The sequence below is a fragment of the Martes martes genome (genome assembly GCF_963455335.1).
Source record: "Martes martes genome assembly, chromosome: 1".
Classification (NCBI taxonomy): Eukaryota; Metazoa; Chordata; class Mammalia; order Carnivora; family Mustelidae; genus Martes; species Martes martes.
The window spans coordinates 190,251,911-190,265,006 of NC_137888.1; the positions used below are offsets into that span (position 1 = coordinate 190,251,911).

A 13,096-nucleotide genomic window follows, 5' to 3' on the forward strand; every position below is an offset into this window, starting at 1 on the left:
AGACAGTAAGATCCATTGGGTCCAAAAATAACCGATCAGGCCAGCAGTCTGTGGCCGAGGACTGTGTGAGCAGTGCAGAGATGTCAGCCTCGCTGATGCCGGAGTCTGAGGAGCAAGCAGATAAAGAAAATATTCACCAAATAAAGCAAACCATACCAGTTCATGGTAAGACACATGCATAAGTGCCAATAGCTAGGGGAAAATAGAAACGTTCCTGTGAAGATAAATTTGAAGTTTAATTCTTGATTAGATCTTAACATCCAGAGAATTATCATTTAAAAATGAAAAAGATGGTGGATATTGAAATCTGTTTCAAATTCTTATACATATATTCTCTTCTAGAACCTATCGTTCTCTCTCTCTTTTTTTTTAATACTTTATTTATTTGTTTGTTTGTTTGTTTATTGTAGGCTAGGTGGGGCTTGAACTCATGACCCTGAGATCAAGACCTGAGCTAAGATCAAGAGTTGAATGCTTAACCTGACCAAGCCACTCAGGCGCCCCAACTATCATTCTCTTTATAGTCTCTTTATTCCATTATTTCAAATCCTGCATTTTTATTTTATGATGACTGGTGAGGAAATAACATAGCATTCTATAATTAACTAGATTTGGGGAACTTTACGTATGTTTTAAATTTTCTTAATTTTATCTTTTAGTTAATCTCTTCCACTTATAAAGTGCTTTTTATTTTCTCCTATTGATGCACAGAGAACCCTGTTGGTGAAGAAGAGATTTTTGTCCCATTTTGTAGATTGAGGGTTCATGGCTAACAGAGAGGTAAAGTGATTTGCAATTTGTAATCACTGGAAAGAATTGAGACCAGTACCAAAGTCTTACCACTCACTGTAATTTTTCCATCCTTGCATGTCTGACTTTTGTGAGAGTTGGAAAGGAAGGCATTTGGGTTCATTTTATTTGATTTAGAGATTAATGATCACAACTACAGACTATATTTCTCATATAGCACAAAACTGAGAGAAGTACGTAAATGCCACAGATGTTCAGTCCCAGCTCTACCACCATCTATAAGATGATCAAAATTCCTAAACCCTGTGGGCCTCAGTTTCCTCATCTGTAAAATGGGGATAAAATTGCTACTGGCCCTGGTAGTAGTAATAAACAATGATTGCTTCAAAGGGTCATTGTGAGGATTCAACAAGAAAAACCAGTCAAGCACATCATACTGTGCCAAGAAGTGAAGCATTCCATAAATATTAGATGCTGCTATGAATGCTGTTAATTATTATGATGATGATTATGCAGTTAAATTACACTTAAGAATTCCTTTCCAGGTGTGATCACAGTTCTCCAGGATTCTTTTGGAAACTACCTACCAAGCTGTTTATGAATCATACTTACCAACTTTCTCTTTCAAATGAAGCAATTATTTTTCTGTATTAGTGATCAGTTTCATTTTTTGTATTTTTAATATAGTATGTTATATGTATAATTAACCATATTACCTGTTGCTCTCTGTAAGATTATATTACATGCACAAAATGTCTCAGTAATTTCAAAAGATATGATCCCAATAATGGAATAGGAATAATTACCTATTTCCCATGAAAGAATAAGTTGTGATTTTGATACAGATTTATATGATGTCACAATGATACCTGAACATTCTCATTATAGGTACGATTATATTTACTGAGTTATTTCAGACCATATAGTACTTTTTGTTCTGGCTTTTTGTTCTTTGATATGAAATGTACCAGCCGATCTACATGTTATGCATCCACATCCCCCTCAAGAACCATCAGCAGATAAGAATAATAACAGGAGAAGATTACGGTTAAAAAGCACCAGCAGAGAAAGGACAGAGGCACACAGCGGTACGGCACTAATTCAATACTATCTTATATCTGTATATTATTCAGAGCAATGGAATCTCTCTCTGCAGGTTATAAATTTCAAAGGATTACAAACCAATTCATTTAAAATATAAATGTCTTTTCTACAGGGATTATGGAAGTCAATTTTTCTGCAAAAGAATTGCTCTAGAGCCCTAACAGATTTGCTGGATTAAACAGACAGTACCTCAGAAGTAAAGGACTTCCCTACTTCTACTCTCAAAGGCTGAATAAGCTTAAATTATTGTTTTTTAGAAACAGCCCAAATTTGATAGAGGAAGTTCCTGCCCGCAGACTTCACTAAAATTGAACTTAACTCATAATTTTTCATGTTTCATATATATCTCTTCTTTTTAAACTGGGCCCTTTTCAAATATTTCAAATACATTTCAGATATATTTATCTGTGAGATATATATATATATCTGAGATATAGGTGTGTGTGTGTGTGTGTGTGTGTGTGTTTAACATTTGCTCTCTCTCCCTTTGGACTCCATGCTAATAGGATGTAGGTTAAAATTTCAAGTATTCACAACCAATAAAGCATTAGTTTTATAGTTAACAATTACTTTTATTATAGTTATCCCTTTGAATATTGGATTTGAAGCATTTAAGTATAGATCTGCCTGCACATTCATTAATCAATCCTGAGTCAAGCCCAGAGTATATCATGTACGCATCTGTTAGCATAATTTCTCAAAAATGTAGGGTTCTTAGGTAGGCTGAAATTCAGCTTGTTAGGATTCATGTTATTTTCATAAAATAATAGAAAAGTTAATTCTGTGTCCATTTTCTTAAAATGCTTAAGGAAAGTGCTTGGTTTAAAATTTTGAGTCAGGTTGTGCAAGAACTGTAATTTAAAGAAAATACTCTATTTTATGGGTAACCAAAGGGAAAATATAGGACCCTTTGAAAATAATATGGGTGTTAGAATTCCTTTTATTGCATATTGTAAAACTTAAATCTAAAATGCCCCCATGCAAATATCAAGGAATTTAAAGATGACCCTCTACAAAAATGCAGCTGAGTTCATCTTTGAAACATTCTAGTGGAAAAGAAAAGAACTCCAGATAGTCTGTATTATCACCTCTAAGGTACTCTTCAATAATCATGTAGAAAAGCACACCATGTTATTAGCATTCTTCCAAATGAATAAAAATCAAAAGAAATAACATCGTGGAAAATATTTATTCCAATAAAGGCAGTTCTTCAGGAAATAACAGGAATGAAGATAAAGCAACAGTTGCCCTCAACAGTGGATCCCAACAAAGCACAGAGATGAACCCCAGCTCTCCAGCACTGCAGTCTCCCGATCAAACAGGTTGGCATCTTTAGTACCCTTTAATTGTTAATAATTGATGAAATATCAATATGTTTAGCATTTCAAACCCAGTCATTTGAGAAGTTGTGATACAGTCATTTGCTAAAATCTATCATTTTGTGATAAATCTCCTTTTAACCCCAATTGCATGTCAGACTTTAATGGATGAAAGGGCATTTTTATTTCCAAGTTTCAATGCACCAATTATCGCTCAGAAGGAAAGTTGAAACTGAAGTTTTCACAGGACATTGTCACCATCCCCAAAGATTACCTATTGTTGCAAGTCTCCAGTCTTCTTCATAATGGAGATGGTTGGAGTGTACAGCATTGAGCCCATCAACATATCTTCCCTAGCAGGTGTGTGGTACTTTTACAAAGGCGAATTGTTTTTGAGCAAGAGAAAAAGGAAAATAAATGAAAATTGTTTGTAGTTTGTCAGTCTTATTTATGCAATGTTGAAGCCTTCATTAAAATGTTAGGCGCAATTAGTGTCTCTAGCATAAATCTGACTGTGTAGAAAAACTAATTAGATGTTTAGGTGATCATTCTTGCATTTATCTTGTTTGCTGCAATATTGTGATTACACAGTAATTTACATATTTTCCTAAGAAAACACACCAAATTATTCATTACAATTGATATGGAAATACTTGAGGTAAAACTACGAATTCCAAAAAAGCATGTGGTGGTGAGATAATTAGAGTTCATTTGGTGTAGAAACACTCCTTTTACCTTGACTTTTTGACAGTTAATAATATGTTTGACCATAGGTCATACAAGTTGTTGAATTGCAAAATGAAGATTCCCAGTATCTTTTCCTCCAATTTGCTTTATAAATCCATGTAGGTAATGCAGCCCATTGGTTTTTATAATCTTTTTCAACGTTTATTTATTAATAAAGGATATACTGTGTTTACAAAACACCTGCTATATGCTTAGCACCATGCAATAGGGTTTGCCGTCCAAAAGAGGACAGCCCATTGAATCTGTTTATTTCACCCGCTTATGATACACTGACTCCGGACCTTCCACATCCCCTGTGAATGTGGTCCAATGATGTAGATTTGGCCTGCTGTAGTCCACTTACCTACAGAAAATGTGAAAGCCTTGTCCCTTTCAGATTTTCCCTAAGAAATGTACATTTGTTACCCTTTTTATAAGCAAGTTCTACTATATAATGGTAATCTTAAGAAACGAATACATTACGATGAATACGATTTTATTTGTGCCGTTAATATTATTTTTATTAAAGGTCTTTTTGTTTGTTGCTTTGGTACTGGAGGTTTTAGAGTTTCAAGTCAGCAAATCTTAGATGTCTCTTGGTTACTTTTCTTGTGAAGTTAAGTAGAGCAGGATTCAAGAGTCAGGGTAAAATTACCATGTCCACATTTTGGTTCTGCTGAACACAGATTTTTTGTAAGATTTTCACCATTGTCATAGTGCTCAAAAAAAGTAAATTTTAAGGAAAATAGACTAAGCTGAGAAAATGCAACCTTTTCCTGCTGTCATTCTAAAGAAGAAAGTAAGCATGCTTTTAATGACAATCGTTTTAATATTTGTCTGTTACATTTGCCTGGATCGTAGTTATAAAAATCTATCTCAATGTTGTATGAAAGATTAAAATCTTTTTACTGTGTTGTACATCTGAAACTAACAAAATGTTGTGTGTCAACTAAATTTCAAAAAATTTTTAAAGTTCAGAATTTTTTTTATAGTTTTGGTTAAAATATATCCCAGGGGTAGTATAGAGTATTTTTAACCAAAACAAATAATGTTGTGCAAAAAGATTTATATATCAAAACATTCTCTGCTATAATTAAAGATCTTTTTCACCCATCACATTAACAAGTATTTCTGTGGATTTTCTATTACTGGAAAAGTCTGCTCAGTTTAGTCTATGAATTGTCCTGTTTCAGTCAATGGAATGGAAAGGAAAACCCTGTTAACCTTTTCATGGTTTCCTCTCCTCCATGATTTGTAATCAAACAATGCCCAGTTATTTTATTTAAAGAAACTTGTTAACTATTCTGCCCTCCTGCAGTTAAAAGAAGATATTAGTAACTCAAACCCTTTTAAACTTGGAAGATTTCCTCCCCCCGTGGAATGTCAAATTAATGAGACTGTGCTATGAAGAACTTGCTGCAAGACAGGTGATAATTATTGCAGACTTATAAATTTCCTGGCCAGTGTTTCAACTCAGACCGAGAAGAAGTGCAAATGAGTTGCCCGTAGCTATAGGCACTGATCTATGGGTTAAATGTTCAGCAGGTTACAAGATGGTGGATAAATTGCATTCGTTGGCTTCTGCATTATTTGATAAATCTCAGTTGCAACCCAAGAAATTTTAACCTAACTACCTGCCTTAATAGAACACTGATGGAACACTCCTCTAACTTTTGTCATCTTTCCCCAATGTCAGATGAGTGGATATTTCCTGAAAATGATGATGGCATTTCCCATTTGGCATCCAGCAGACGGTCTCTCCTGGATGAAGACTCCTGCCACGCTTCACACATGTGGCTGGAAGCCAGCAAGGAAAGTGAACATGGCCAACTGGCAGAGGAAACCCCGGTTGTCCCGAAGGACATTTTCACCTTTTCATCAAGACCACGATCAGCGCCTCATGGAAAAACTCAGAACACGTCCCCAGAGGGGTGCCCATTTATTCTGGATCTAAAAGAGGTTACCAGCCTGACAAGGAGAGACCCCGAATCGGAGGAGGATTTTTACGGCCGTGACAGCAGCGAAGAGGTACACTGCTTGATGAGTGAAGTCGTTTTAAAGCACAGTTGTTCCATTAGCTCCGACGAGCACTAAAACTAGTTGAAACGAAAGAGGGGGAATCAGCTGCTATTTATAAAAAGGCAGCAGATTGCATGTCAGTCGACAGTTGCCGCAGGTTGTTATGGAAACTCCAAATTGCTGCCTTTTTTTATTAACAGTCAGCCAATTTCATTTTTAAAAATTTCATTTTTAATTATGAAAACCAGTTTTGGGGTTGTTTGGTTTTCTCGTTTTATTTTTTGTTTCATAGAGTGAGAGAAATAACATGCGGTGTAGTAATATGATGGAGAGACCAGTAAAACACTGAGAACACATTGTTCTAGCTCTCTGGGGAGACTGCCACAGTGGCTAAGCATTCTGAATTGACGGTTTTCTGGCTTCCTCACTCCCCTGACATCCCTCCACCTTAGACCTATTAGAACTCATTATTTTCCATATGGTCCCAGAATTTCAAGAGTTGTGCCAATTAAAGTTTAGATAATGAATCATGGATTAGTACTGGGACTTGTCTTACCCTAGGTTTTCTGTTCACAATTATTTAGAATACAAATATAGTTTATAAACTAGTAAATTCACATAAAGTTAAAAAAAAAAAACTTGTTATGAACCAAACAGAAAGTAGTTCTGAGACATTTGTTTTAAACTTAATGTATTATGAGGACTCTTTTCCCTCATACAAAATGAATTTATTTGTGAAATTCCTTCAGCTTTGTTCTTTAATGATAGGCATCCCTATATTCTGTGGAAAACAGTTATCTTAAAAGCAGGTTATAGGGGCACCTGGGTGGCTCAGTGGGTTGGAGCCTCGGCCTTCGGCTCAGGTCATGATCCCAGAGTCTTGGGATCGAGCCCCACATCGGGCTCTCTCCTCAGCAGGGAGCCTGCTTCCTCCTCTCTCTGCCTGCCTCTCTGCCTGCTTGTGATCTCTGTCTGCGAAATAAATAAATAAAAATCTTAAAAAAAAAAAAAAAAAAGACTGAGACCTAATTTCAGGACTGTAGGATTCTTCCCCTCTCCCTACCTTATAAAAAAAAAAAAAGCAGGTTATAGTCAAGTTATGGTTTTGTAAAATTATACAAACCATTTCTATGTCAAAATTAAATTATAAATTACTTAATTATAGGCAATAAATATAAATATAGCAAATTATATACTAATATAATTATTATATAATAATTAGAATAACTTTTTGTATATGCTTACAAAAAATTTTTTTAATAATTATAACTGATCAAGGATCCCCCTTGGACAGCAGGATGTAGATAAGGTTCATTGCTCCTACCTTCAGAGACAGTTGAGAATATGATGAAATTGTTCAGGCGGTAATTACAATTTTTTGCAACTTTTAATGAGTTTCCATAGCAAGGTGCATGGGGAAATCCTTCTTTTTATAATATCTTTGCCTTCTGAGTGTAGTGAAACTATTAGTCATACCAAACATAAACCTACTACACATCCCTTTATGCATAAGTAGTACTTTCAGTGCCAACATTTGAAATGTTGCTCTGGACATCTTCATCCCTTTCACCCTGAATAACATTAAGATATAAAAAGTAAAATAGACATTTGCCTTCAGCATCTACTACTGCCTCCATCCCAGCTGTCAATTCTTCTACAGTATGAATAGGCTAATCTGATAAATTAATTCATACCATTTCATTAATGGGATAGTCCATCCCCTTCCCATATGCATTGCACCATCTTTCAGATCTAAACCAAAAGCATTCCTTTAATGGTGGAAATTTCAAGGCAGGTGGGAAATATTAGTTCCTTCCCTGGAAAAGTTTGAGCAAAGTTTTTATGAGAAACTGCCCTTTAAACATCATGACACGAGGAACTTGACAAGAAACAATAGAGCTTCATGGGAAAATGAAGAATACTATTTTGAATATTTTAATTTGTTATCACTTGGTGTTCTGTCTTCTGCTACTAGCTACTCTACTTCTGACATCCTTTGTCATTTATTATGCAAACAAATATTAATTACCAACTACATGAAATTGAAAATAAATATATCATGTATTACCCAAGTTCTGAGTGGCATAGCTATCTGGTCACCCCCGAGCCAAGACCACCAAAATGACTAGTAGCATAGGGCTAGAGTCTATACTGGGACCATCTCATGGCTAACACCTGTCCTGGCCCACCTTTAGCTGGAGCCTGCTAAGAGTGGCAGCCAGAGAGAAGGGCAGAAGCCTTGCCATTTGGGGTTTATTATTAAAGGCAATAACAATATACAAACTATGAAACAGAAAACAGACCAACAAAAAATGTTGGGTTTTACTTAAAGAAGTTCTAGAATTTATGGTGATCAAATTAGTCTTTAGGGGGCTTTTTTAGTAATTTCTTTTCCTTAGGATTACTTCTTTCATTTATTAATTGTGTAAGTCAATGGGAAATCAGATTAGCTATTTAAAATGTTTATTTACATACAGTCTTTGAAGAAAAATCAGTTTAGTTAATTTAGGCATCCTTACTCTTAGTTGCATTATTTTATAATGTTATATCCTTAGAGTAGCATAATTATACTTAAGGAAAACAATGTCATGTCATAAATAATGGTGGACAAACGCAGATAATTACATTACTTACTATGCTTGAAGTTTTAACTTGTAGTGAAAGACTTTATTTGATGGCCAACCATTGAGTATTTTTAAAGGGAAATTAGATATATTCCATAGCCTGTAATCTAAGAAAAATCAAATGTTATCATGATAGCTAGAGGAAAAGTACATATACAATAGTAAAAGCTAATTAAAAGAAGCTTTCAGTGATACATTGATTTTGAAATTTAAGTTCCTCATTGTTAATTCACATCTGAGCTCTTCATAGTGTGAGACCCTCAAAAGTATGAGTTTTCTTTTTTTCTTTGCATTTGCTCTTGTCTTAGTCTTTGCTTTACTATATATTTTATTCCCTAGGCAGCCATGTATACTAATATTCCTGATACTCAATTAATTTTGAGTTTGTACTTCTTATTTGAAAAGCACACTATGGAAATATATAGCTATAAAATCAAGACTACCATGTAAAATGAATTATCCTAGGAAAGCTATTAAAACAAAGTGCCTTTCCCATGATTCCAGCATCTGAAAGGAAAAAAAAAAAAGCCTCTTTCTATTATCTCTATTTTGTATTTTATGCCGTTATTCCCAACATGGCTTTGAGTATATGCCTGGTTTACAACTGGAAATAGTTAGCTTTATATTAATATTTTATTACTCCCCTAGTTTAATTTTTCATCTAGAAATACTGTCATTTTTTCCCCAAAGCTCTGGCTGTGTATCACATACTAAAGTACATATTTGCAAGGCCAGATAATTTGTCCTGCATCACAATCCAAATTGGAACATTAAGCCAAAAAATTATCCATAGTTGGACATGAATTATGTGGACTGACTACTCAGAGCATTCAAATTAGCTAGGACACTTCCAGATCTTCTCTCCATCTAATAACTCCTTGGAGGGCTGCAGAAGACAAATTTACCAACAACAAAGTAAAAAGGACCCTTTTAGTCCTCCTCTTCAGTTTTCCCCACATTGTTGCTTTGAAGGCTTTTTGTTTTGTTTTGTTTTTCTGGCACTCAGCAGTTTAGCTGTTTCATAGCATTTTTTTCCCCGCATAGTTTATATTTCTGGGTTAGTCTATAAACCATTCACCCCATATACTTGACTAATGAATTTGAATTACTTTCTCACACACATGTACATACACGCAATAGAAAGACTATTTACTCCTCTTGAGGCTGCTTATATTTCTGTGTAGCCTTTTAAAAATTTTAAATGTCAATATCTGTGTTAGAAAAAAATGGAAGAAGGGCGCCTGGGTGGCTCAGTGGGTTAAGCCGCTGCCTTCGGCTCAGGTCATGGTCTCAGGGTCCTGGGATCAAGTCCCGCATCGGGCTTTCTGCTCAGCAGGGAGCCTGCTTCCCTCTCTCTCTCTCTGCCTGCCTCTCTGCCTACCTGTGATCTCTCTCTGTCGGATAAATAAATAAAATCTTTTAAAAAAAAAAAATGGAAGGACTCTTATTTTGAATATATTGCCTTGCATTTTTGTTCCTATATATTATGAATTACAACATAACATCCTCTAAACCTATCAGGCAGATTTAATATTTATTCTGGGTGAGAAATTTTTTTTTAAGATTTTATTTATTTATTTGACACAGAGACACAGAGAGAGGGGGAACACAAGCAGGGGGAGTGGGAGAGGGAGAAGCAGGCTTCCTGCTGAGCAGGGAGCCCAATGTGGGCCTCGATCCCAGGACACTGGGATCATGACCTAAGCCAAAGGCAGACACTTAACAACTGAGCCACCCAGGCACCCTGGGTGAGAAATTTTTTAAGGCTGTTCACAGCTCTGTGTCTTTATTACTATCTTGTGAAGCTCTGTTCCTCTCTGCAAACGTCACAGGACCCTTGGTTCTTGTGACTTGGCTCTTCATTGTTATATGCAGGTAAAGAAGATTTTAAAACTCTTGTCTGCTCAGAATATCATTCTGTAGCTTCTGCTAGTAGATAAACATCTTGTGGATAAATATTTGGTTATGGATAGGAGTTTCCACAAGAAATCTTTAAAGTGTTATCAGCTAAAAGAGCATGAAGTCTTAACTTAAAGAAAAAAATGTTTCTGTCTTAAACAATTAAGAGTGTCATCATTTTCCCCAAATAGTCATGTGATGGTGTTTGCCCATCCCATAGAGTCCTTCTAACTTCTGCTATTCATCTGTCTGTAGAGCATCACTGACTAGAAGTAAAAATATTTACAAAATAATTTGTCCAACCCCTTTTAATATCAAGCCTGCTGCAGGTTCGTTACTTGTCAGAAGCAGTTACATCTTCCTTTCTCATTTTACTTCCAGAAAGAACTGTATTACTTTAATAGTTTCCTATAAAATTCAAGAGGTGGAAGTAAAAATACTTCTTGGGAATGGTTGTTAGGGAAGCCCTTTAAGATACATTTGAGTGGTCGGGCGCCTGGGTGGCTCAGTTGGTTGAGTGACTACCTTCGGCTCAGGTCATGATCCCGGACTTCCAGGATCGAGTCCCACATCGGGCTCCCAGCTCCTTGGGGAGTCTGCTTCTCCCTCTAACCTTCTCCTCTCTCATGCTCTCTCTCACTCATTCTCTCTCAAGTAAATAAGTAAAATCATTAAAAAAAAAAAAAAAGATACATTTGAGTGGTCAATCTTGTTATCCTCAAAGAAGAAATGATTTTTTTCATTCTGTTAAGACCAGTGTCTTTAGCTACATCTATGCAAATAATTGTGCCTTTTAGTTGACAGTGGAAGTATATACCTCTAATCATCTCTTTGGTCCCCTAGTGCCCATGTCCAGCTAAAGGATGCTGTCAGTGCATGCATTTAGTCACTAAAACATTGGACAATAGTAAAGACTCCTGCTGACTCAATCTCAATTACAGATTCAAAACTGCCATCAAAAGTATGTTTGAATTATTACAGATTTTTTTTTTCTACAGAACTTTTAAGAATGTTCTACAAGACTTCTTTTCACAGTGGACTGAATTAAAAAATCAATTGAAATATAAATAAATATAATCATCCACTTTTACAAAGGCTAAAACAGAGCTCTACCCTGACTCGCTCAACATTAAAGTTGTGATACAAAGAGCCTGGGTCCCATCTGCTCCAAGTAGGTGGCCCTCAAGAGTCATTAAAATTATCTTTTTAAAATTACAGCTCAGCAAGAGCAATCCGTTTTATGCATCCAGAAATTATTGTCCAAATGCCCATCTGCATGTCATTTTAAGAAACGTAGTTCAACAGAGGAAGTGCTGGCTCCTTGGGGAAATCATTCTCATCTTCAGCGTACATATGCTGTGCTACAGTTAATCAGGCAAACTCTATTGATGTTCCCGGCACTTGGGCGTGATTGAATATTTAACAAACAAATGCCTCTGAGCCCAGAAGACAAATGGTTTAAGAGATTTGGGACTTTTAAAAAAATATATCAAGTTAAATCAAAAGCATTTTTTATTTGTTCTTCTGAGAAACAGATGAACAGACGATCAGAACATGAAAATGGCATGACAATTTCTTTTTTATTTATTTTTTTTAAAGATTTTATTTATTTATTTGTCAGAGAGAGAGAGAGAGCGAGAGAGCGAGCACAGGCAGAGTGGCAGGCAGAGGCAGAGGGGGAAGCAGGCTCCCCGCCGAGCAAGGAGCCCGATGTAGGACTCGATCCCAGGATGCTGGGATCATGACCTGAGCCGAAGGCAGCCGCTTAACCAACTGAGCCACCCAGGCGTCCCGGCATGACAATTTCTTTACACTCTGACAAATTATACTCAATTGCTGTACAGGTTTTCAGTAAATGATAAACCAGAGGGGAAAATGTGGTTGTTTTTCACTCAGGTCATAGTAAGCTTACTTTTAATGCATATAACAAATGCATATATTATATAAGAAAAAATTAAGCCAAGAGCATGTTGAGCCCAAAAATGTTACACGTGGAATCAATAAACATCATCTATACGTATATCATCTACTTTAGTAAGTCAAAAGTGTTGCTAAAGAAAGGAATAGAGTTTGCCAGTGTACCACGCCTAGAGAGTACAATACTAGGTTTCATTCTTATTTCTTTCCTCTCCAAAAGAGAAGCCGATCCAACTTAAGTCAAAATATTGGTCTCGTTTATCTCTTGCCTTTCTCATTTATCCTAATTCTCCTTTTAGAATCTGGGATAAACCAGAATTGGTTCTGGGGCAGCCAAAGTAAACAAGTCTTTTATACTCTGTCCAGATTCTCCAGTTACTTATCTTTTCTTACTTTAAGTAGTAGCATAGAAAGATATTACGTAGAAATGCAGTACAACCAAGAGAATGCTCACCAGGGAACACAGCTAAATCTCTCCTTCTCGGATCATCTCCAGACCAGGGTATATCTTAGGAAAAATGTGAGATGAATGGCCATATACATCTCATGAATATTTGTGTATAATCACTGTTCATGCCAAGCAAAAAGAAATAATTTTACACCTCAGTAAACTACTGGAAGGAAGAAAAGGCTGTACTCTGACCCACCCAGAGATACAAAAAATAGACTTCATATAAAATAATTTGATTTTTAAGGTATTTATAAAATGATGTAGCAAACATCTGGCTTTATAGGTAT

General features: G+C 35.9%; 1 protein-coding gene across 1 annotated transcript in view; it reads left to right on the forward strand.

Moving 5' to 3' along the window:
- CFAP20DC (CFAP20 domain containing) overlaps positions 1-13,096 on the forward strand; it is a 260,030-nt gene that overhangs the window by 158,581 nt on the left and 88,353 nt on the right. The window contains exons 9-12 of the mRNA XM_080817181.1: positions 3-165; positions 1,722-1,838; positions 3,057-3,176; positions 5,596-5,927. Coding sequence (XP_080673307.1) covers positions 3-165; positions 1,722-1,838; positions 3,057-3,176; positions 5,596-5,927 — 732 coding nt within the window. The remainder of the gene's footprint in view (positions 1-2; positions 166-1,721; positions 1,839-3,056; positions 3,177-5,595; positions 5,928-13,096) is intronic.